Source organism: Mytilus edulis, chromosome 12 (genome assembly GCF_963676685.1).
Source record: "Mytilus edulis chromosome 12, xbMytEdul2.2, whole genome shotgun sequence".
NCBI lineage: Eukaryota > Metazoa > Mollusca > Bivalvia > Mytilida > Mytilidae > Mytilus > Mytilus edulis.
In genome coordinates, this window is record NC_092355.1 from 16767524 (window position 1) to 16792683 (window position 25160).

The window sequence follows — 25160 nt, forward strand, 5'->3', positions numbered from 1 at the left end:
CTATGTATAGTAGGATACATTTCAACACCAAAGAAGCAGCTAGTCCGACACCTTTTTAATATTTTGAAATAAAGTTTAAAGTGTTGCCGTATATACATACATTCTCTGTTAAAATATATGGCAATGGTGGTCGGTTGACCGTTCTGCAGGCTTTTCAGATTTTTTTAATTATTTGTGCCATTTTTTTCTATTCTTTGTCTATTTTGCCCAATATTCCATATTCTTTATTTTTGTGTCTGTTTTTCTTTTTCAGGCTTTTTGCCATTTTTCAGTTGTATTGATCCATTATTCTGTAGCTATTCTGTAAACCCTCTGGCGTATATCAAGACTTTCACTATATCATGTATATGTGTAAGTCCCAACTCGGGGTATTTTAATTCAGCAGATGTCATTGATTGCTGTCTATCATATATACCGGTTGTCATATTTGATTTCCGTTTATTATTTTGCAGGCGTTGGTTTATTGGTTTTGCTCATAGTTAAAGGCCTTCAGGCTTGCAACGATCTCGATAGTTGCTTAAATCTAAAAATTACTGTAGATAATGATTAGATATAGAAATCTCAGTTTAAATCTCATTCATTTGGACCGGTACGTTGTTTCATTGGCATTCATGCCAAATCTACATGCTTTGTTTTATCTGAGACTACTATAACAGTAGTCTCAGGTTTTATATAGAACAAATGATATAAGTTTTATAATTACACGAAAATGGAGAACATTTCTATACCTATAGTTACTTCTCCTTTTCTGACTAGTACTATTATGTTGCTTTGACACCAACTTATGGTGTTTATATAAATTTTATACCAACTCGTTCTCTATGTCAGTCCATCACGTCTGTAGTGACGTTATGCATTGTAATGAGCGTTCTCTATATATATATATATATATATATATATATATATATTGTAAGATGGCTGCAGTGCAGGCGATTTGGTGTCACGATATCACAGTAGCATGGGTTCGAATCCCGGCGAGGGAAGAACCAAAAATTTGCGAAAGCAAATTTACAGATCTAACATTGTTGGGTTGATGTTTAGACGAGTTGTATATATATATATATATATATATATATATATATATATATATATATATATATATATATATATATATATATATATATATATATATATATATCAGTCTAAAGATTTGCACAACGGTACTGATATAAGGTGTTATTAAACGAAAATGTTGTTATAAAATCGTGTTGACAAATATTTCGGCTCAACAAATGGCCTTCTTCTTGTGTCACAAGTTTGTACAGTATTGTTAAAACTTGTGACACAAGAAGAAGGCCATTTGTTGAGCCGAAATATTTGTCAACACGATTTTATAACAACATTTTCGTTTAATAACACCTTATATCAGTACAGTATTGTTAAAACTTGTGACACAAGAAGAAGGCCATTTGTTGAGCCGAAATATTTGTCAACACGATTTTATAACAACATTTTCGTTTAATAACACCTTATATCAGTACCGTTGTGCAAATCTTTAGACTGATATAATTTTTTCCTTATCTGCATAGTATCGTCTATTCTAGACGATCCGGTACATAGTAAATTTGCTGGTTGGTCCTTTTTATAGACTTTTATATATATATATATATATATATATATATATATATATAGAATAATACATGGCAAAATCCGTATCATATGTCGTATCATCCCGAGACATCAATATCAGCCCAAGGGCCTTTAGGCCCGAGGGATGATATTGGTCGACGGTGATACGGCATGTGATACGGATTTTGACATGTATTATACACTTTATCATATATTTCAAAAGAAGAGTATTATATTTTATGAACTGTTTTCTGATCCATAGCATTGGGTTACCTTCAGTTCTACTTTTGTCTTGTTTCAAAGGCCTTAAAAGAACTGCTCAATTACTTATCCGAAGCACCTGAGTTACCTTACAATTTGCGTGCTGTTGTTTTAAAAATATTTTGTTTATTATTGTATTAATTTGTGTGTTTTGTATTTTTCATAGTTGCATTTAGTGTGCCAAAAAATATGAAAACTTGACGTTCGTGACGTCACATACAATATGAAAACTCGACGTTCGTGACGTCACATACCAAACAATGACGTCATTCAAAAAATATACCTATTTTGAGGAAAATTTTTCTTAAGCAAAAAAAAAAACCAAAACTGACTTTATGTAAAAAAAAAAAAAAAAAAAAGTAGGGGTGTGATAAAGGGTATGCGATAAAGGGTAGGGGTGTGATAAAGGGTATGCGATAAAGGGTGCGCATCAAAGTTGCGCGATATGGATTAAACAGCAGACTATTTATCACATATGCAAAACTACTGTATTTACTACTAAACATATGATAAATATATATATATATATATATATATATATATATATATATATATATATATATATATATATATATATATATATATATATATATATATATATATTGTGTATTTAATTTTTAATATATAATTCTGTACACCGCTTGAAAAGAAACTTTTTTTGTATATATATATATATATATATATATATATATATATATATATATATATATATATATATATGTACTACTTGTAAATAATGAAGTCGGGGTTTTGTTACCACATATATTTAAATTCTTGAGTAAGTCTTCCATATATACAAAGCCTGATTTGGTATGGATGTTTGGCTGTACCGATAGCAAACTTATTACAAATATTGACCATAATAAAGTAAATTAAAACAATATATATTACCATACTAAATATTATTGTTTATACATGTTCCAGACTATATGAGTATTTGGACCGTACGCGTACGGTCCGGACCGTATGCGTATACTCGTACGGTCCGACCATACGCGTACGGTCGGACCGTATGAGTATACGCGTACGGTCCAGCTGACCAGACATGTTTTGAGATCATATGGGTTAAACTTTAAACAAACATTGATCAAACTCTTTATTTTTAGTTATACAAATTGTTATTATTACAAATAGATGGATGAAGTGAATTAAGCGAACAATTGACATTAAATATTTGTCTAATTGTATATCTGAATCCTATTTCGTTACTCTGGCCCAAGGTGACACTAGTCTTGCTACCACAAGGAACGTCATATTTTTTTTTTACATTAACATGTTTTGTTCATGCATGTTCCTTTGCGTATGCATTTTTTTTTGTAAAGTTCCTAAATATTCTATAACAATTGTCCTCCCACATTATGTTTACTTCAAATAACTTCAATTGCAATGGGCATACTGGGCTGCAATTAATGAATTACTGACATGCTAAATATAGGAGATTAACAGATTTTAATAAGCGTGATTTTCAGTTTTAAATAGTTAAAATATTAAGTTTTTATTTCAATTACTATTGAACTCTTTATATCAATTTGAGATATAAGTTATGTTGATCTGTTATATACATTTGTATCTAATAAACTTGACCAACTTCTTAATATTAGTCCGACCGTACGCGTACGGTCCAAATACTCATACGGTCTGGAACATACACACTTGCAAATCCATGATAATTTAATGTAACCTTATTTTCGAAACATTAACATATTTCTCAGTTATACGTGAGACCATAATTATAAAAAACAAATTGAGCTGATTACATTTTTCGACCAAACTGACTTCTGAGTAACGGGTAAACCACAGAATAAACATGTTAAATGTGAATTGAAAAATTATCTTATACTACATGTATGTTCCTAATTTTGTCATTTTTTTAAAGGGAGACGGATAATGCAGTGGCGGATCCAGGGGGGTTTCCGGGGGTTGGACCCCCCTTCTTTTGGACGATCGGTCCTACTAAAAAGCGCCCGGGAGCGCCCGAGAGCGCCCGGGAAAAGAAAAAGCGCCCGGGGAAAAGAAAAAGCGCCCGGGGAAGGAAAATTAGTACCCGGGAGTGCCCGGGAGAATAAATAATAATATTATATAACAATAATTTTTTTCCAAAAAAAAAAAATCATTGCTTGTTATAAATTGGGATATGTACAATGCTACATCTAAAGTGCCGGTTCTGGCACTTTTGCATTTTAGATATCAAAATTGTATATACATAAGTAAATAAATATAAATGAGAGTATATAGAAGAATCTTGAACGATATTGTCCTCGATCAAAACGTATATTTTGTTACTTAAAAATAATCAGTGCCTGAGGTCTAATATTTTAGCAACTGCATGGTGAACACATTTTTTATGCAGATGCTGATAAAGATATATGATATCTTTTTATAAAACTACAACTGTTTTAATGGCAATGCTTATAAGGGTTTTAATGCTTAGTTTTAAATTTAAACAAAACTCCTGCTTTTTACCGCCTTGTTTTAACTGCGGTACATGTATAGTACTGCTTTATTTGCTGATTTATTATGTGTAACTCTTTTAATATTGATTAGATTGATATTTATCTGTGAAATTTAAGTTTTGTTTACATTTTTCATTTTGATATCGTTTTTGAAAAACATGTCTTTTGATGTCTTACATTTTATAAATCTTCAGCATAAACTGTGATCCATTACTATCTGTCTTTCGAAATAGTAGACCTATTCATATATTATTGTTAAAATTGAAACATTTATACTTGTTTTTGTGTTTTATTAAAAATGTCTATTATCTTAATTTACAAATTACTTGTCTAAAATTTAAAAAAAATCAATGTGCATAACTTATTTCATCGCCGGACACAAAGTTGTCTCATGCCAATTTAATATCTATATAATTTCCCCGGGCGCTAATTTTCTTCCCCGGGCGCTATTTTTCTTCCCCGGGCGCTTTTTCTTTTCCCCGGGCGCTATTTTTTCTTCCCCGGGCGCTTTTTCTATTTCCCGGGCGCTTTTTCTTCACCCGGGCGCTCCCGGGCGCATTTTAGTAGGACCCTGGACGACCAACGCATTTGAATGGGGACATGTGGTTGGACCCCCCCTTTTTGTCCTGGGTTGGGAACCCCCCTTTTTTAAATGGCTGTATCCGATGTGTGCTTATTACAAGTGTAAGTGATAAATTTGTCCTGGTAAAATATGTCTGGGCGGACAAATATTACTAGTATAAAAAGTCCATGGTTACAGAATTTACTAGTATATTTAGTCCGATGTTAGTAATATATGTCCCCAAACTTATTTTCCTAGGTAATCATGTCCTATAAAATCCTATAATAAATTCAATTACATTTAAACCATGGATTTTAAATGTTATGTTTTAATAATGTTTAAGAGTTGCATAGTTGATTTTTTGATAAAATTTATGTTCCCAGACTAATTTCCCTAGGAAATCATGTCCATGTCATTAATAGTCCTATGTTAAAATGTCCATGTGTGTTAATTGGAAAAACTAAGGAAACTTTCCAATCTTAATTAAGATTTATTTTTTCTACTATTTGGAATTTTTTTATGATATAATAAAACTTTTAGAAAAACAAGTCTTGGGACAATTTTTCCTAGGAAAACAAGTGCCAGACATATTTTACTAGCTATGGACTAAGTTTCCTAGGAACATTTGTCCTAGGACTTATATTCCTAGTAAAATCATGAACATGGACTTGATTAACTAGGAAAAAAAGTCTGGCAAGACAAATTTTACTACCGGACCAAATTTACTGCATGCATGTTACTTATTGATATTCATAGATACATGATTGATTTATTAGTTGTTATTGGCTTTGAACTAGCTTTCAGTGACTGCAATTACTCTCAGATCTGTACTACGTGTATGAATATACTATATACCCTACTGTTTTGCCACTTTCTATAATGTAACGGTTGGCGCATTCAAACATGTTTAACTCCCAACATTCCATGTGCATTGTCCAATGATAGGGAAGGGTTGGCCCGTTCAAAAATGGTTAACTCCGCCACATTCTTACTGATGTCTTTGTCTCAAGTGAGGAGATTTGAGTTCAGTGGTTGTCGTCGGGTTATGTCTGCCATGTTTGTTTTTCTTAAACATACAATAATATTGAAAGTATCTGACAACACTACGTTCTACACTGACAAGTATCTGACAACTCTACGTTTTACACTGACACGTATCTGACAACACCACGTTCTACACTGACACGTATCTGACAACACTACGTTTTACACTTACACGTATCTGATAAGACTACGTTCTACACTGACAAGTACCCAACTTACAGGTATCTGAGAACACTACGTTCTACACTTACAGGTATCTGATAACATAACGTTCTACACTTACAGGTATCTGATAACACTACGTTCTACACTTAGACGTACCTGACAACACTACGTTCTACACTGACACGTATCCGACAACACTACGTTCTACACTGACATGTATCGGACAACACTACGTTCTACACTGACAAGTATCTGATAACACTACATTCTACACTGACAGGTATCAGATAAAAACATAAAACATATCTGATAACACTAAGAAGAAGAAGAAGAATTGGGCATGTTTTATTTATGTTTTAAATAGTTTTTACATCTATGTGAAACACGCCCGGATTTGCTTCACACTTTTTGTAGTTATCTTTTGCGGAAAAAAAATCAATATGAAAACTCTAGAGGAGTTTTGTAATATCCGAAAGACAACAACATGGAATCTGAAATTGTGGACACACGTTTTTCAAATCAAAACATGACAAGTGTAGACTCAGAAAATGAAACTAAAACACCTAATGATGATACAAATGAAAACATAACAGATGTAGACTCAGAAAATGAAACCGAAACACCTTCTGATGACACAAAGAAAAGAGATAAGAAGAAACGAAAGAACGAAGATCCTGGAATAGTATACCTGAGTCGTATTCCCCCTTTGATGAATGTCAAAATTATCAGAAACATGTTTTCTGTTTATGGAGACGTTGGAAAAATCTTTCTCCAGCCTGATGGTAGGGATGACACTTTAGATCTTTGTTCATGTTGTTCAAACAAAAACACTCAACAATAACACCAAATTAGGCTGTGTATAAATACAAATTTGCATCTGGTTAAATTGGCACTTGGTCAAATCGGCACCTGGTACAGTCAAATCAGCACCTAGTCAATTTGGCACCTGGTTAAATCGGCAACGATATAGTCATTTCGGCACCAATGTTAATTATCAAAGTATCACTGTTGTTTTTTTCTCAGTATTTTGAGCAAAAAGATGAAAATAAAGAAGGGGTTATTCAAGTTTTAATTACATTTTTGGAGGGCTTCTGTAAAAAAAAAATTGTTCATTCAACTTAATTTGTATTCAAGGTTTTATTTTTTTTGCATGCATGTTTTAACATTTGAGCATTTTGCATGATTGTTGGTTTAAAACTGTTTGAAGTTTCCTGAAAAAACACCTTTTTAATTGCTGTTTAGTATTTTGCATTTGAAATTATATGATGATATATATTGAATAAAAATTTATCTTTTTAATAGAGATTGTTTTACAAAATGTTTTAAAGTCATTTTCGTTTAACATTCACATTGGCACATGTAACTGTCTTTTTCTCCATTTTTTATTCAAGTTTTAACCTTGATCAGTGAAAACAGAGATTCATTGTTTTCCCATTTATTGTTCTAATTTTCGCACAATTAAACAACAGCTTGGGTGAGGGCTTCATTATTTTTGAAGAAAAAACAGCAATAACTACCTGTAAATAGTTAAAACAACAAAAATGTTAATTATGTTATTCATAAAAGTTTAATTGAAAAGACTATTAATCAAAACATTGGTCATATATATTGAGACAACTTTCAACAATAAATTTATGAATTCATTTTTAACGATGTAGTGAATGAATCTATCCAACAGTCCAACCTGAAAAATAATTAAAAAAAATAGAGGGATCATTTATACATTTTTAGAATTATTTCTTTATTGGATACCGAATTGACTTTAAATGGGTGCCGATTTGACCAGGTGCCGATTTGACTTGTACCCTACAAATTTGCAGTAATCATACATAATTAACATTTAATAATTAATCATCAAATTAATAAAAAAATCTATGTAAAAATTCCTCAAATTTTATTCAAGAAAATAGAATTATTTGGTAAACATCAAACATGGTAAATGTATACATGATCGATATACATATATAAAATATCTTATAATTCAACTGAAATCCTAATAAAAATTGGGCACAAAGCCACAAACGTGTAGGGTGAGAACATACTTTAGAGGCATCATGTGAGGTGCGAACATGTAGAGTGGGAAAGTGTATTGGGCGTGAAAGGAGTATTGTGTCTGTTTGTCATAATATTATACATGTTATATATATACCAACATTTTGGATGTTCAATAGCAGTTCATAATTGGTCTCATCAGGAACACATATGTAAGATATATTGTTCCCAGGTCTCATAGACAGTCAGGGGTACTACTTAAATAAGTGATTTCATTAATATGAGGCAGGCATTACCTGTGAATGGGGACGAAGTCTATGATTTTTTTTTAAAATCAACAATGATCAACAATGTTAAGAGAAACGGAAATACTGTAACGCTTCTGATTTTGGTTCTGTTGTTTGGGATTTTAGTTGTGATGTTATTTTTAAGTTATGACGTCATATTCAATGTAAACAAAGAAACGTTGTCATCAGGTAATGTTTTTTTAATAATAAACTTTTTTTTTTAAATAAATTAGTATTAGTTCCTTTCTTAGACTAATAAAAATACATTTTATTCAAAGTATCATGTAAACAAGACCGGAAACGGAAGTAGATTTCTGCGCAGATCTGGAAATTCAAAAACGCGACAAAAAAAAAAGAACGATTATGAGTTCATTAGTACATACATTTGTAGTATAATGAAAAATTCGAAAAATTTTCCAGATTTTTTTTTTTATTGAATTTTCTACTGTAATAGGGGACTCCGTCCCCATATTACCTACATGTATTTCAGTGAATTTTTAAATTCAGTTATCTCCTATTTAAGTGATTTTGGTGTTTTCTTTGATTTTCCATATTTTCACAAATTTTTCTATAATTTTCCTACATAAATCAATTATCCCTTTATCTTTGGATATCAATTTCACCAGTGCGTTTGGGCAGTAAGTTAGTGCGCTAAAGCTTTTAAAAGTACCCTTAGGAATTCAGACTAAATTGTTCTGTAATCAAATATGCATTAACTACTCTTACTATCAGACTAAGGTCAACAATATTCAGAGTTAGAAAATAAAGTGCACTTTAAAATCCAGTAAAGTTTCTAATTTTTTTGCTAAACATAAAAGATTTTTGAATTGTAGTTATCTTAGGCATGCTATGCCTTAAAACTTTTCCAGATGCTTAGGTTTATCTCTAAGAAAATTTTAAGGTGAAAATGCAGCTACATGTATTTTACTAGACGAATGGTCCCCATGAACCTAATCATTGCTAATGAAAAACATGAAAATATGTTGAAACATTTCAACAATAATTGTCTTTGTTGTTACATTTTTTTTATTAACCATCATGAAAATGTCTGACACTAGAACTGAAAATGAAAAGTGAGTTGATATGATCAAATCCTTTTACATAAACGATGGATACAGGATCTATAATTCAATGGATAAATGTTGGTCTCAAGCATAAAGAGTACTAAAGACATTTCAGACCAGATTAAGTCATGTCATTGTTAGGAACCCTAAAAAAATCCATGTGTTTTCGCTAACTTGCTGAAAAAATAAGGTAGGTAGGAAGCAATATCATTTTATTTTACAAACATTTTTTAGCAGGTTACTACTAGCATGACTAAAGAATCAGTCTAACTGTAACAGTGCTTGTTCCAAAATGGCATAAAAGTGTTAGGATAGGCACTAAAAATTAGGGTAGATATGGTTTGCTGAAACACATGTATTTTGTTGTTGGCCTCAGTGGTGACTATAAACATTTAGCAAATATAAGTAATTTAACACCAAGTTTATTTTTGTTCTCTTCCTTTCAGATAAAGCAGCCAATACAAAGAAAGGCAGGATGTTTACAGAAGGATGGGTGGAATTTGAGGACAAAAAGGTGGCAAAAAGTGTGGCAACTAAATTAAACAGTAAACAAATTGGTGGTAAAAAGAAAAGTAGATGGTATGATGAAATGTGGACCTTAAAATATTTACACAGGTACATGTACCAATACTAATTATAAAACTGTTCAAGAATGAAACACATTGGTATGGTTAGGGAACATCTATTAAACTTGAGGTGATGTTTTCTTTCTAAAAAAAATTATTCTGATCTCCAATTTGATGAAAAAAAATATTGTGTTCAAGCAGATGACAAAAAAAAAATATTCTGATTGCTAGTTCCCCCCCATACATGTACCTGCTTATAGTATTAAATATTGAAAAAAAAATCTAATTGGTCACGTAGAAAAAATAAATAAATGTGATGCCCTTTTGAGAAAAATTTTCTTACTGAGAAAATTAAAGAAAAGTTTACTAAGTATTTTAGTACAGGAGACAATAAAACTTAATATTAACAGTCATACACATGTATCTTTTATATTCATTGTAGATTTAAGTGGGGACATCTGAATGAAAGGTTAGCGTATGAGAGAGCAGTACATAAACAGAGGATGAGAACTGAAATAGCTCAGGTCAAAAGAGAAGCAAACTTTTATATTCAAAATGCAGAGAAAAGTCGAACAATTAAGCATATAAAGGAAAGAAAGTTAAAAAGAGGAGAAACATTTGATGAACCAAGTAGTGACAGATCAATTGAAGTGTCTCAGAGATCGACAGAAGAGGAAATAATGAATAAAAGAAAAAGAAAACTGTCAGCAAGAATTTCAGATAAAACAATGAAAAAAACAAAAGGGACAGAAACTGTATTAGTGAATAAGAAATCACTTGCAGCACAGAAGTCATTCATAAATAAATTATTTTCTAAGTCGTCAGCAGCAAGCGACGAAGATTAAAACAATAAAACAGTAAACATTTATCTTGACCTTTATATGTCCTCAAACCGAAAGTAAAATAGCATGACCTTTGAGAGTAAATTTCATAAAACATATACTTTCTTTACAATTTTTATACGACCACAAAAAAAATTGCGGTCGTACATGTATATTGGTATCATGTCATCGTCTGCGTTGTCTGAATACGTTTGGTTTCTGGACAATTACTTTAGTAAAAGTAAATAGAAATCTATGAAATTTAAACACAAGGTTTGTAACCACAAAGGGAAGGTTTGGATTGATTTTGGGGGTTATGGTCTTAGCTAACAGTGTAGGAATTAGGAGCCCATAAAAGGCCCAAATATTTAATAAGCATTTTTCTAGTTTTCAGACAATAACTTGTGGAATGGTCTAGATCTATAGACAATGATAGATATCTCTGAAAATATACCTCACGTTTCCATACATCAAAGGGATGTTTAGGATTGGCTGTTTGGGCTTATGGCTCTAACCATATTCCTGGGGTTCGTTGATATGCTGAAATAATCTATGGCCATGTACTTAGATTTTTGATTATGGGCCCAAGTTTTCAAGTTGGTCCAAATTGGGGTCCAAAATTAAACTTTGTTTTTGATTTCAACAAAATTAAATGTATGGGGTTTTTGATATGCTAAATCTAACCATGTATATCGGTTTTTGTTTTTTGGGCCCTGTTATCAAATTTGTCCACATTGAGGTCAAAAGGGTCCCAAATTAAACTTTGTTTGATTTCATCAAAAATTGAATTTCTTGGGATTCTTTAATATGCTGAATCAATCTATGGCCATGTATTTAGATTTTGGATATTGGACCATATACATTTTTTTAAGTTCATTTTGTGTGTCAGAAACCTATGCTGTGTCAACTATTTAATCACAAACCAAATTCAGAGCTGTATCAATCTTTAATGTTGTGTCCATATTTGCCCTAATTGTTAAGGGTTCAACCTCTGCAGTCGTTTAAAGCTGTATCCTGTTGAGCATCAATTCACAACAGCATAGTGTATTGCACAAAAGCAAAAAAATTAATATAAATTCAAATCATGTGACCAATTCTAAGTTCTTTGTGGGGGCCTCGGTGGCCAAGTGGTCGAAGTAGTTTCTACTGTAATCACAAGCTAGTCAACACTGACTAGGATTGTCAGTTTTCCTATCGAAGGTCAATGGTTTTCTCTGGGCACTCCCGCTTCCTTCACCAAGAAAAACTGGCCACCACGAAATAGCCTAAATGCTGTGCTTAAAAGTGGTATTAAAACATCATAAATCAATTAATTTACAATAGAAATTAAGACTTGTATCAAGCGCGAATATTGTGTCCATTTTCGTCCCAACTGTTAAAGGTTGGACCTCTGTGGTCGTGTCCAGCTGCGCTCAGCGAAGCATTATATTCAAATATTGTTTATCTGATTTCGAACCTATCCACTGGTTTGATGCCACTGCTGGTGGACATTTCGTCCCCAAGGGTATCACCAGCCCAGTAGTCAGCACTTCGGTGTTGACATGAATAACAATTATATGTTCTTTTTTTAATAAATTTTCTGTTTACAAATCTTTAAATTTTTCGAAAAACTAAGGATTTTCTTATCCCAGGAATAGATTACCTTAGATGTATTTGGCACATCTTTTGGAAATTTGGGTCATCACTGCTCTTTAACTTTGTACATGTTTAGCTTTATAACTATTTTGATCTGAGCGTCACTGGTGAGTCTTATGTAGACGAAACGCGCGTCTGGCCGCTCTGGCTCTTGGGTACTAAATTATAATCCTGGTACCTTTGATAACCAATTATCCCATGGACCAGTGACCAAGGTTAAAGTTACATGGTCAAATATGTATCTCAGATACTTAAAGCAATAGGTCAACTATATTTTGTGTAAGGAATGATTGTAGGTCACTGGTGTACATTTTTGTACATGTCCTACTGATAGGTTTCATCTGACATTGACCTCAACTTCATGGTTCATTAGCCAATTTTAAGTTTTGTGGTTTATTTTGTGTATCGAATAATTGTTAGATATACATGTCTGTCTGGCAAGTTTTATCTGATCTCAACCTCCTTTTCATGGCTCATCGGACAATTTTTAGTTTTTATTGTTTGGTCTTTTTCTCAGATATAAGCAATTATAGGTCAATTATATTTAGTGTGTGGGACCATTGTGAGGTCTGGCAAGGTTCATATGACCTTGACCTCATTTTCATTATTCGTTGGTCTAAGCCAAGTTTTATTTGTAATTTTTCCAGTTTATGCCATACTATAATGTATAAGCAATAGGTCGACGAAATAAAATTAAGGAGATATGGTATGATTACCATTGAGGATCATTGAGACAACTGTCCACCAAAGTTAGAATGAAGTGAATGAAAGCAATTGAATAAGCCATTCAGCCTTTGACAATGAAAAGACCAATACTGTATAGTCAGCATTAAAAGCCCCTGATATGAAAAATATAAAAAAAAATACTTGACAAAACAATTTACGAAAAACAAATGGTAAACATTCTATGTGTCTTCCTTTTTTTTTATGTCTATTTCTACATTTTTGTACCTTTTGACGGCATTTTTCTATAATGCAAATCAGGCAATTACATTATAAAAAAGAAGATGTGGTATGATTGCCAATGAGACAACTGTCCATAAGAGACCAAAATGACACAGAAATTAGCAACTATAGGTCACTGTACGGCCTTCAACAACGATCAAAGCCCATACCGCATAGTCAGCTATAAAAGGCCCCAAAGTGACAATGTAAAACAACTCAAACCAGATAACTAACGGCCTTATTTATGTACAAAAAATGAACAAAAACAAATATGTACCACATAAACAAATGACAACCACTGAATTACAGGCTCCTGACTTGGGACAGGCACATACATACATAATGTAGCAGGGTTAAACATCATAGCTGGACCCCAAACCCTCCCCTTACCTGGGAAAGTGGTATAAAAGTACAACATAAGAACGAACTATAAAAATCAGTTAGTTTTTCTCATTCAAATTGCTTTACATTTGCAATTTCTAGGACTTTTATTATAGTGTGGCGTGGTCATTTACATCTAAGATTTGATGGTCAGTTCTTAATCAGTTTAATGATCTTTCATCTTGTTTAATGTGACACTTTATACGATACATTAGTTGCACAGTTGAACTGCAATAGTTTATCCAAATAATCTAAGACCATTAATCAATGCCTTACATAAATTAAGAACATGTTTATAGCTGAATCTTGTGAGAAACTTTATGTATTGGTCAGAGATATTGGAGTAGTAGCTTGAAGTAACATGTTGTTTTATAGAGCTAGAATTTAGTAACGTTGTGTATTGGAAGTTATAATTGTGAACCTTCAAATATATATTATATATACATGTACTTTTATAAGATTAAACATGTGAACATTAAGGAGACTTAGTTCAATTCTAACAGTGACTTTATGGTGGCATATATACTATAGCTAGTTCCCTATATTAACGGGCAAGATGGAGTTATAATACGATCCCGGATACGTAGATCCGAAATAATAACAAAGTTTCTAAAACACACACAAGAAAGCCCCGTTATATCTGGTGGAGGTACCCGAGTTCACAATGTTGACTGGATTTATGATGTACGCGAAATTGGGACGAATGTGCGAAGTCATGGCGTGTGCAGAAAGAAGAAACAATTTACGTTTTCATTCAAGTGAGACTAGCGGAGCAGTTCTGATCAAATTAGACGAGAGATTAAAATAGGATGACTTTGTTTATACCATAATGTAATGTAGTGACTTGCTGTAAATATTTGTGAAACTTTTGTGTCAGTCAATTTAATTTTCATGGAAACGCATTATCCTCGAACTTTGAAGAACATTAGAAGAACGCCTGTGAGAATTTTTGATGAATAGAAACCTGTGATGACTGTGAGATGTGATAAAAGACTAGCAGTAAACGTGTTTATCGAAACTTTTGTGTTTGTGACAATGTATATATGTAAATACCAGAATGGACTGGCGAATCCGTCGATCCGAAACCGGCAAAGAACCGTTAGAAATGACAGAAAATGACACTCCTGTTGAAAGATTCGAAGAAGTGGCTCCGCACGTTCAAACCGAAGAAGTCATGTGGACAACATTTTCATGTTTGTAAATAACTTTAAGTTTTCATAACTGTTTTTATCCATTCAGAATGTTTTATGCCTAGGTTTAGTTTTTTATTGTATATTTTTTTGCATTTTATTTTGTATTACACATGTTTGATTAAGCTAGTTTTTAATCGCTTGTTATTACGAGAGTGGGCGTATTGGGTGTAGTTAAGTTAACCGAGAAGGGTTGCTTATACTAGTTGGAGGTTCATGGGAGTGTCCATGTGAAGATGATTTACAGTGTTGGTAGTTCTATGGTGATACGGTCACATAGAAGTGAAAATTGCAGCTAATGAGATGCTGATTTTCTGAATTGGATTGCCCAGAGATAATGATGATTAGTTGATTTTAATTGATGCTTTTAATTATTTTATCATTTTGTTTACGCTTGGATTAACGGTCAAAATTCGCGATTAGACCTTACCATAATGTATTTGAATAGATTAATAATTGTCAAACTTGTGTTATATATTTTTATGATTTTTGTTTAGTGCCTCTTTTGTAGTTATAAATATCAAGAGTTTGAAGTTGAAAGGATAATTGTTAATTTAGATTTTAAGATTAATCTTTTTGCAAGTTTTCCACAACTATTCACGACGTAAATTGATAAATTACATGGTATAGCAATTATCATTATTTTTTTTTCATTATTATTAGTTTAGATTTTTTTAAGTAGTTTTAGTCAAAGAAAAAGTTTATTTTTTAATGTTCACATTGCCTCCCCTTATTTTTTACTTATATAATATTTTTGGTATGAATTTTTTTAATTCGAGTGAAAACGAATTTTCTTTAGCGGGGAGTGATGTGGCGTGGTCATTTACATCTAAGATTTGATGGTCAGTTCTTAATCAGTTTAATGATCTTTCATCTTGTTTAATGTGACACTTTATACGATACATTAGTTGCACAGTTGAACTGCAATAGTTTATCCAAATAATCAATGCCTTACATAAATTAAAAACATTTTTATAGCTCGATCTTGTGAGAAACTTTATGCATTGGTCAGTGATATGAGAGTAGTAGCTTGAAGTACCAAGTTGTATGTACGAACGTTAATTGGAAATTATGATTAAGAATATTTATTATACATGTACTGTTATATAAAGATTATATATATGTTACAGTGAATTTGTATAATCAGTGATTATGTAGAATCCCTGAAATTTTCAGGGATTATGTAGAATCACTGGCCAGTTTAGGGATTATATATAATCACTAAAATTTTCAGGGATTATGTATAATCCCTAGGAAAAAAGTCAGGAATTATACATAATAACTGAAATGAAGAAATAGTTTTAATTTATAAAGAAAATGAATAAAAGTCAAATAATTTATGCTATAAATGATCATAATAAAACAGCATTAGACTGTATAAACATAAACTGTAAAATGTTAAGCACAAAATATCAAAATGATAAACCTATTTTTTTTAAATGTTAGGCACAATATATTAAAATGTTAAACACAATATATTAAAATGTTAAACACAATATATTAAAATGTTAAACACAATATATTAAAATGTTAAACACAATATATTAAAATAAATGCCTCACATCTGTTATTACCACAATATCCACATTTTAGAAACCATTTTCATTCACATATCGAATCAGATTTTATGACCCGCTTAAGAGAAATAAAGTGTTCAGTAAAAACATCTGTAGGTATCCCCCAAAAAGGGAATTAGCAACACCGAACTGGTTCGAGCAAGAAACCATGTCTTTTCGCCAAGCGATATCCTTTTTCAGACTTTTGGTGAACAATTATCATTCAGTTTTTTGGTATCCCCTTTCCTTTTTTACCCTGTGGAATCATGCTAAGAGAATATTACACCAAATGCTAGTTTCCTCTAATAAACTGTTGTTCTAATTGTCAATCCTTAGTTTTTCTATACATTTAGATGCGTAAGTTCTCCCTGTTTAAATTTCTTGTTCATTTGAACAAAAACAAATAAAAAAAAAACAAAAAAAAACCCAGATGTTCCATAATCGTCTTCACTATTTGTTTTTCATGTACATTTTTTTTTGTACCACAAATAATATGCTCTGTGGATTTACAAATAGAACATGAATATCCATTGGACTCTGGCTTTTAATAAAACAAACAATACATGTAAAGTTATCGCTTTAAAGTGAATCTTGATAATATTAATTTTGAAAGTCTTCAACTTTATCTCTAAACATTCAGTTGGTAGTATCTTTAAGATCATCCTCTGTGTTTAAAAGCAAAATTATTTCATCTACAAGGAATATGGGTACTTGTGTCTAATCCATTTTGCTTTAATTCAGCAAATAAAATATGTTTAAACTAAACTATAAAAGTAAAAAATGATGATTAGTCTATATGTATTATTCTTTTTTATCAAACGAAGGATCCTTAAATTATTCATAATTCCTGCAAAAATATTAGGGAATTTGTAGAATAATTATTAAAATGTTCAGTGATTATGTAAAATCACTGGTCATTTTCAGGGATTATATATAATTACTAATGACTTTAGTGATTCTACATATTCCCTGAAAAATCAGGGATTCTACATAATCCCTGATTATACAAATTCACTGTAACATATATATATGATTAAACATGTGAACATTAAATGGACTTCGTTATATAGACAGTACTAAGTGAGCTTACGGAGAAACTTTACAATAACTAGTTCCCTATGTAACGGGTAACATGGATTACGATCCCGGACACGTAGATCCGAAATAATGACACAGTTCTAAAACACACAAGAAAGCCCCGTTATAATAGCTTGCATGGCATTATGGCTTTTACTATAGCTTACATGGCGTTATGGCTTTTACTATAACTTACATGGCGTTATGGCTTTTACTATAGCTTACATGGTGGTATGGCTTTTACTATAGCTTACATGGCAGTATGGCTTTTACTATAGCTTACATGGCAGTATGGCTTTTACTATAGCTTACATGGCAGTATGGCTTTTACTATAGCTTATATGGCAGTATGGTTTTTACTCTAGCTTATATGGCAGTATGGTTTTTACTCTAGCTTACATGGCAGTATGGCTTTTACTATAGCTTACATGGCAGTATGGCTTTTACTATAGCTTACATGGCAGTATGGCTTTTACTTAGTCATTGTAGAATGAAGTACGTTGGCCATCATATGCTAACTTTTAGGGTATGTGGTCTCGTGTGAAGAGTTGTTTGATTTTCAATCTTGCCGTTGAATGGATCCAGAACTTTTTGTAAGGGGGGAGGGCCCGATGACAGACATAAGGAGTGTGGGGATTTCCCCTTGGATCCGCCTATGCTTGCCATATCTTAGTATACGTATGTCAGCTGTTTCTACAGGATGTTTCTAAAGGTTACATTTCTGTAAATATAGAGAATGCAATTTCCAATAGGAACTCCCTTTACGGCTAAAACTGTGCCACCTTTTATACGAAGTTTCATAAAGCGGTATATCATAGAATGCAAAGTTGATATGCACTACTTTTTATGTCTATACTAAAATTCTGCACTTCTCGACCTTTCACTTTGTGTTCTTTTCAGAATTCGATTTAACCGCCTACTACGTGCATTTATATCTCTATGAGATGAAACATAGAGATCATATCTGGGAACCAGAACGTTAACAAAGTTAAATATCTATGAATATTATATATCTCCTTAAAAGAGGCGTGGTTAAGTTCAGTATCTTTGTGATTTTTTCTTTTATTGACTATTTACAAAGTTCAACGTATGTAAAATTGTCGGACACAAAATCGTTTTGGTTTTTTTAATTTTTTTTAATTTTTTTATGGGCATAATGTTTTTCGGTCTGTGCGTCAGTTCGTTCGTCTGTTCATCCGTCCGTCCGTCTGTCCTGCTTTAGGTTAAAGTTTTTTGGTTAAAGTGTTTAACGGTCAAAAACACTGCAAATAGAAAATGGTAGTGCGAGTGTGGCATCCATGTACTATGGACACAAAGTTTTCTGAAATACGGCAGTATAGAACAAATCAAATATTTGGTACACATTTGGTCTGCATACATGTATTTAGAAAGCTGAACTTGTTAACCAAATGTGTAATCCGTTATTCTTTGATTGAAATATGTGGTTCGTGGTTAAATTAATTTCTGTTTTGCTGCTTTTATTTTATATGTTTTTTTTTTAATTTTTCTAAAGATATATAATAGTAGAATATTACAGACTAAGAAACACTAAATAATTTGAACAAAAATCTTATTATATTAGTAACCATGCAAAAACAAGTTGTCAAGTTATCATTGAAACAGTGGTTATGATCGGATGTTGATTATTTACTGTTATAGTGACAATTATAATATGAGTTAATACAGGATTAAATACAATAAGGCGACTTGTTATTGTGCATATTTTTTGCCTGGGGTTTAAATGAATAATTGTCTCATTGGTAATAATACATGTACCATTTCCCTAGAGAAATATAATAATAATACATCATAACATGATAATTAATGTAATGAAAACAATAATGAATAATTCTGTAATGTAAAGACTGCCATTACTATTAAACAAACTGATGTCTAAACATACTGCTTATTTTTGTTTTTAAAGATAAAGTCTAGCTATTCAAACCATATAACTATATGGCAACAATTTGTGATTGACTTTTTATCAAAAGAAAAATATTCTTATATTTATGTCTCTTAAGGAAAGGCAAAATGATCGAGTGAAAAAAATGCTGAAAATTAAAAGTCAGCAAAAGCAACATTTTTATAATCATCTTCACACATAACTTTTGTTTATCTTTCATAAGTATTTTAGCTGATTGTAACACATACTATAATTCAGACCAAACTGATTTAAATCTATTAATATATACACAATGATTTGTTTACCTAAACAATCCTTGATATATCTAATTCATTACAGTGAATGTCCGGAAGTTATATGATTGATATGAAATGACAACCATAGGATTATAAGTGTGCCAGGTTAGGTAAACATGTATTGAGATAAAGAACTGATTTATATCACTGTATCAGATGTCTACATTAAAATTACTTTGTAAGGTAAGGACATGATCCTATCGGTATAAATTAATGTACACATTACTTTTCTTTATGTAGTAATATAGATACAAATAAATGAATATACACGTATATTATAAGTACATATTATTTCATATAGCTAGTGAAAGTCAAGGGAATGAACTCGATTCATTTAGTCGTCACATTGAACTAGACCGTCACGTGCACGTGGTACATTTCTCACTTACTGTCTAGCTTTCTATGTTGGTATAGCTTTCCTTGACGTTTGTTTTAAAGTACATTAAAACATCTCAGAACTTAGTTAAACACATCCGAAAAACAGGCGCTTGGGTACAATATTTTTATATTCATTTCATTATTTGCACAGAATATTCAATATTCCGTTTTAACATTACTATATATGATAATATATGCAGGTCCTACCTTGTTTTAGATGATTACGCCCCCTCATTTACTATCCACGAATGAATAGTGAAATAATGGATTGTCTCATATTTCATAGATTTATCGAAAACAAGGTACGACAAAAAAGGTTAATTTAAGTAAATTGGTATAAAAGTAGAAAATTCAATGTCCAGTACAATAAATCAACAAATTCTAAATTCCATAGCCAATCGCCTGTGATGTGATCAAATTGTCGTTATATAGAAAAACGTTTCAGATGATAAAAATGCAACAACATTTTCAAACAAAAAGGTACTTCAACACACTCAAGAAAAATCCGACTATTATATAAAAGCAATGAAGATAATGATAATGATGCAAATGAGACCAATATCTGCCAGAGAAAAAATGACGAAGACTTGAGCAACATGCAAGAGAGAACAGAATGATAAAAAAAAATGATTACAGCAAAGTTATAAAAATCATTAAAGATGTAAAAAAATATAATCAAAACAAGATACAAATTGTATTAAAGAAATGTACAGCCTAACATCGATAATAGCTGACCAATATTTCTGTCCTTTTCAGAAAGGAATCACACTGGAGTCCCCAGCTGATGACTTGATATCGGATATGTTCAGTTATGATAGATAAATTACTAATATTTTTGTCTTTTCAGAAACGGGTTTCCCTTGAGTCCAGCTGTACTTGACATGGGATTTTCCCAGTAAATTTCAAAAACTGTTCTTTTTAGAAATGAATCCCTAGAATCCACTGGTGACTTTGCAGGGATTTGACTACTTATTTGTTGGATAATTGACCATCATTTTTGTTCTGTCATGAAACGAATTACCGAAGAGCACTGCATGGTGACTCGGAATTGACAGTTATTTTCGATTGCTAACCATTTTCTATGTTCTCTTTAAGAATGGTTCACACGAGTGCACGGGTGACATGACATTTGATTTGTCTATAAATTACCAATAATGTTCATTTTTTTTCCCCATTTGTGGTGACTTGATTTGGATTATGTCCAGTAACTTGCAATAATTGACCAATATTTTGTCCTTTCCAGGAAGAAATCACACTGGAGTCCCCAGCTTGCTATAAGATATATGTCCAGTTTTCATCGAAAGTGACTAATATGTCTGTGTCTTTAAAAAACAAATCACCAGCTGGTGCTATAATACAGGATATATCCAGTTATGTTTGATAACTGACCAACATGTGTTGTCCTTTTCAAAGATGTAATCCTGAAGTCGAAAGGTGACTGGGATATGCCCAGTAATTTGCGATAGCTTGCCCCAAATTGTTGTCTTTCTAGCAATCGATCTCCCTGGAGTCCACAGTGACTTGACAGGGATATGTCAAGTAAATATTGATAACTGACTAATATGTTTTAGTCTTTTTCAAAAAAGTAATTCTGAAAAAAAGTGACTGGATCTGTTTGATTTTTTTATTACTGACCAATATTTTTTGTCTTTTACAGAAATTGACCACCCTGGAGAACACTGGTGACTTGACATGGGACATGGATATTTTTGGAAACTGACCAATATATGTGTCCTTGGTCACAAACAAATTCATTCCGTAGTCTACTTTTGAGATAAGATGGGATCTGTTCAATACCAGTATGCCATTATATGGTTTGCTTTAGGAGTGACGTTAATAGTTCCCCTTCTTATATTCATTCGGTATAATGTAAACGTTGATAAAACTAAACCAGTCGAAAACTCAAACATTGTTCTTCTTAGTTCGGAAGAGACACTAGGGAAAATAATCACACGCCAGAATAACCTTGGATGGAATATACTAGATGAAGAAACCTGTCAAGCAAAAGATAATTTTGTCCTTAAGAAAATACTCCCTTTGAATGTACCCATATATATTTATAATCCTAATGAAGATGTTCACATATCTCGAATGATCTTTAATTCTGGTACATGGGAAACACCACTGGTTGACAAGGTAGTCGAAGCAATGAAACTTCATCCGGAAGCAGTTTTTATTGACATTGGTGCTAACATAGGAATGTATTCTATGACAATGGCGGCTCTTGGTTATCGCGTCATTGCGGTTGATTGTTATATAGAGAATGTAATGCGGTTGTGTGCCTCCGCAAGAAAAGCAAACGTTACAAACAAGATGTCTATTATTCATAATGGAATTTCAGACAAGCGATCGGTATTAAGATTGATTAAATCAACAGAGCCTAATGTTGGCGGAATGGGAGTAGAACAAATATCGTCAACATTAAATATAACTCACAATTTAACAGCTAATGCCATACTTTTAGATGATTTACTTGAAATTTTCCCCATTAAAAGTGCAATTATAAAAATGGACGTTGAGAAGCATGAAGATGAAATACTAAAAGGAGCCAAAGTATTTTTCGAAAAAGTTAAAGTTGAAACAGTTTTATTGGAATTTCGATTCCATGCGAAAGATAAAACAGGAAAGTTTATAATTGACTTTTTTGATAAATACGGATTAGCACCGGATTTGTCAAAGCTTGTTAATGCTTCTGATTATAGTACATGGCCAGGAGATTTAATTTGGAGCAGGAAAAAATAACAACTTGAACATTTCAATTCATCAACAAATTGTCATTTTCAGATTGTAACAAACTCATTTACTAGTATGTTATATTTGAATATTTATTATTAAGGACAGAATTTTAACAGGAGGCTGAGAGCAAATACAGGAGGTATTGGAAGCATCTGAGGAACGAATAGGGTGGTATCCAAATTCTCGATATTTCATATTTAAAGAAACGAAACTTTCAAAAAGGGCCATTCTGTTTTTCTAGGGCACACACATGATAAATAATGTGCTGAACATGTTGAATTCTGTCAATAGGTATATTATTCTTTAGTAAAATTGTCTATAAATAAAGGCAACAGTAGTATACCGCTGTTCAAAACTCATAAATCCATGGACAAAAAACAAAATCGGGGTAAAAACTAAAACCGAGGAAACGCATTAAATATAAGAGGATATCACTTGATTTTAAATGTGATGTGTCATAATTGTTGACCTTAACTTATTTCATTGTTTGTTTATTGTTAAGCATGACCATCTTTTGTTAATTTGTTTGTTTGAAATAAATATTGGACTGCTGGTTTTATGCCTTTTCATCAGGCATTGTCACCTTTTTATGACGTCACAATAGAAATATCAGAGGAAAGCAAGCAAATTTGACGTCATAATAGTCAAATAGTTTTGACCAATGAACAACTGAAATCAAACGAACCAAACGTTGATTAAATAAAAATAATCAACAGGTCAGGAAAAGGATAAATCTAGTAAGAATTAGAGAAAGCTTGATATCAATTCGATGGTTATTTAATCTTTATATGATAATAAATGAGTTTGTTTGCATGATAGGCTATCCAAATTAACCCGCGCGCGTTCAGTAAGAAACCGAAAAATATCTTTATGCGGAATATAGAACTACAGAGTGAAAAAGAGAAAAATAGGGGGATATGATTAAATTAAGTCCAATCATATGTTTTGTTAACACTTGGAGGTACTTGAAAATAAATGTTGGTGAGGAGAACGGAGGAGGGAGTGAGAGGGAGGGGGGGGGGGGCTAAAATGTATGTGTCTTTCGAAGGGGACTCAAATGTATTCTTATTTCATAAAAGAGGATCTTCCTATATTTCCTACCTGGTTCCCCCAATGAAAGAAACTATCAGTACGTAGTTATCAGTCACACATAGTCACAATAATTGATTATTGTGATGTGCTGTTAAACAACTGATTTTGATGTTCAGAAACATACATATATTTAAGAGCAATGGTTAATCTCCCTTTGCATAATTAATACGAGATTTATAAAAATAGGAGTTTTTGTCATAACTACACTCTTCTATCCCCGCAATTTCCATTGGAAGAAATTATTCATCTTTTTTTAGCTTGAGCAGTTGAGAGAAAACTATTTGTGTATGCCCACTATTTTTAAGATATTTTTTCATTAAAAAAATAATAATTTCTTTAAGTACTACTATACTTATATTTTTCATTATTTGATCTTACTAAGTAGCTTAAATCTAAACAGTATTATATCGTTCAATCATATGGCATTTACACATCTGAATCAATACGACACAATTAACGAGTATGGTTTTGAGGAATCGACGATAGTCCCTCGGAAGGGGACGATAAATGGCGGACCCGTGTTAAAAGAGAGCCATATCCCTTGCACGTATAAAAAGACACCCATGCAGATTTCGAAAAAAGAGCAGGCATCAGTCACACCCGCAAATTGATAAGAGATTAATATACGTTGCAAGAACTTAAAGGTCACCATTACGAATTGGTTGACCGTTTTTTCCGTGATCGTATTTCTGATCAGGTTCTTTGATATAGGGTTGCTACTCACAACTAGTCTTCTAAATCAAGAGTTCCAATGGTGAAGTTGAAATTATTTCTTCGTACATTTTACGGAAACCATCACGAGTTAGTTGACCGTTATGGAATATCCGTATCACAGATGCTTTCGGATATGTTTCGTATGTCGCAACTACAATCCCGTTCCCCTTTTCATGAGACCTACCAAATTAAACTATTTACCGGGTTTATAATACAATGACAGTCACGAAGGTGCCACATGTGGAGCAGGACCAGTTTACCTTTCCGGAGCACCTGAGATCACCCGCAGTTTTTGGTGGGGTTTGTGTTGCTTAGTTTTTAGTTTACTATGTTTGTGTCTTGCGTACTATTACTTGTCTGTTTTTTTTCTATTTAAGCATGGCGTTGTCAGTTATTTTCTATCTATGAGTTTGAATGTCTCTCTGGTATATTTCGGGGTCTTAAGTCACCAATGGTTTCGCGGTGTAAGATTT

The 25160-nt window shown here is 32.2% G+C and overlaps 2 protein-coding genes across 2 annotated transcripts; both read left to right on the top strand.

Moving 5' to 3' along the window:
- Positions 1-6487: 6487 nt before the first annotated feature.
- LOC139497330 (uncharacterized) lies at positions 6488-10831 on the top strand. The gene is made up of 3 exons (XM_071285536.1): positions 6488-6836; positions 9844-10012; positions 10406-10831. The coding sequence occupies exons 1-3, from the start codon at positions 6539-6541 to the stop codon at positions 10806-10808; spliced, it is 870 nt and encodes a 289-aa protein (XP_071141637.1). The 5' UTR covers positions 6488-6538; the 3' UTR covers positions 10809-10831.
- Positions 10832-19805: 8974 nt separating this feature from the next.
- Positions 19806-23383, top strand: LOC139497331 (uncharacterized). Its single transcript, XM_071285537.1, has 2 exons — positions 19806-19950; positions 21803-23383. The coding sequence occupies exon 2, from the start codon at positions 21925-21927 to the stop codon at positions 22885-22887; it is 963 nt and encodes a 320-aa protein (XP_071141638.1). The 5' UTR covers positions 19806-19950; positions 21803-21924; the 3' UTR covers positions 22888-23383.
- Positions 23384-25160: the final 1777 nt, after the last annotated feature.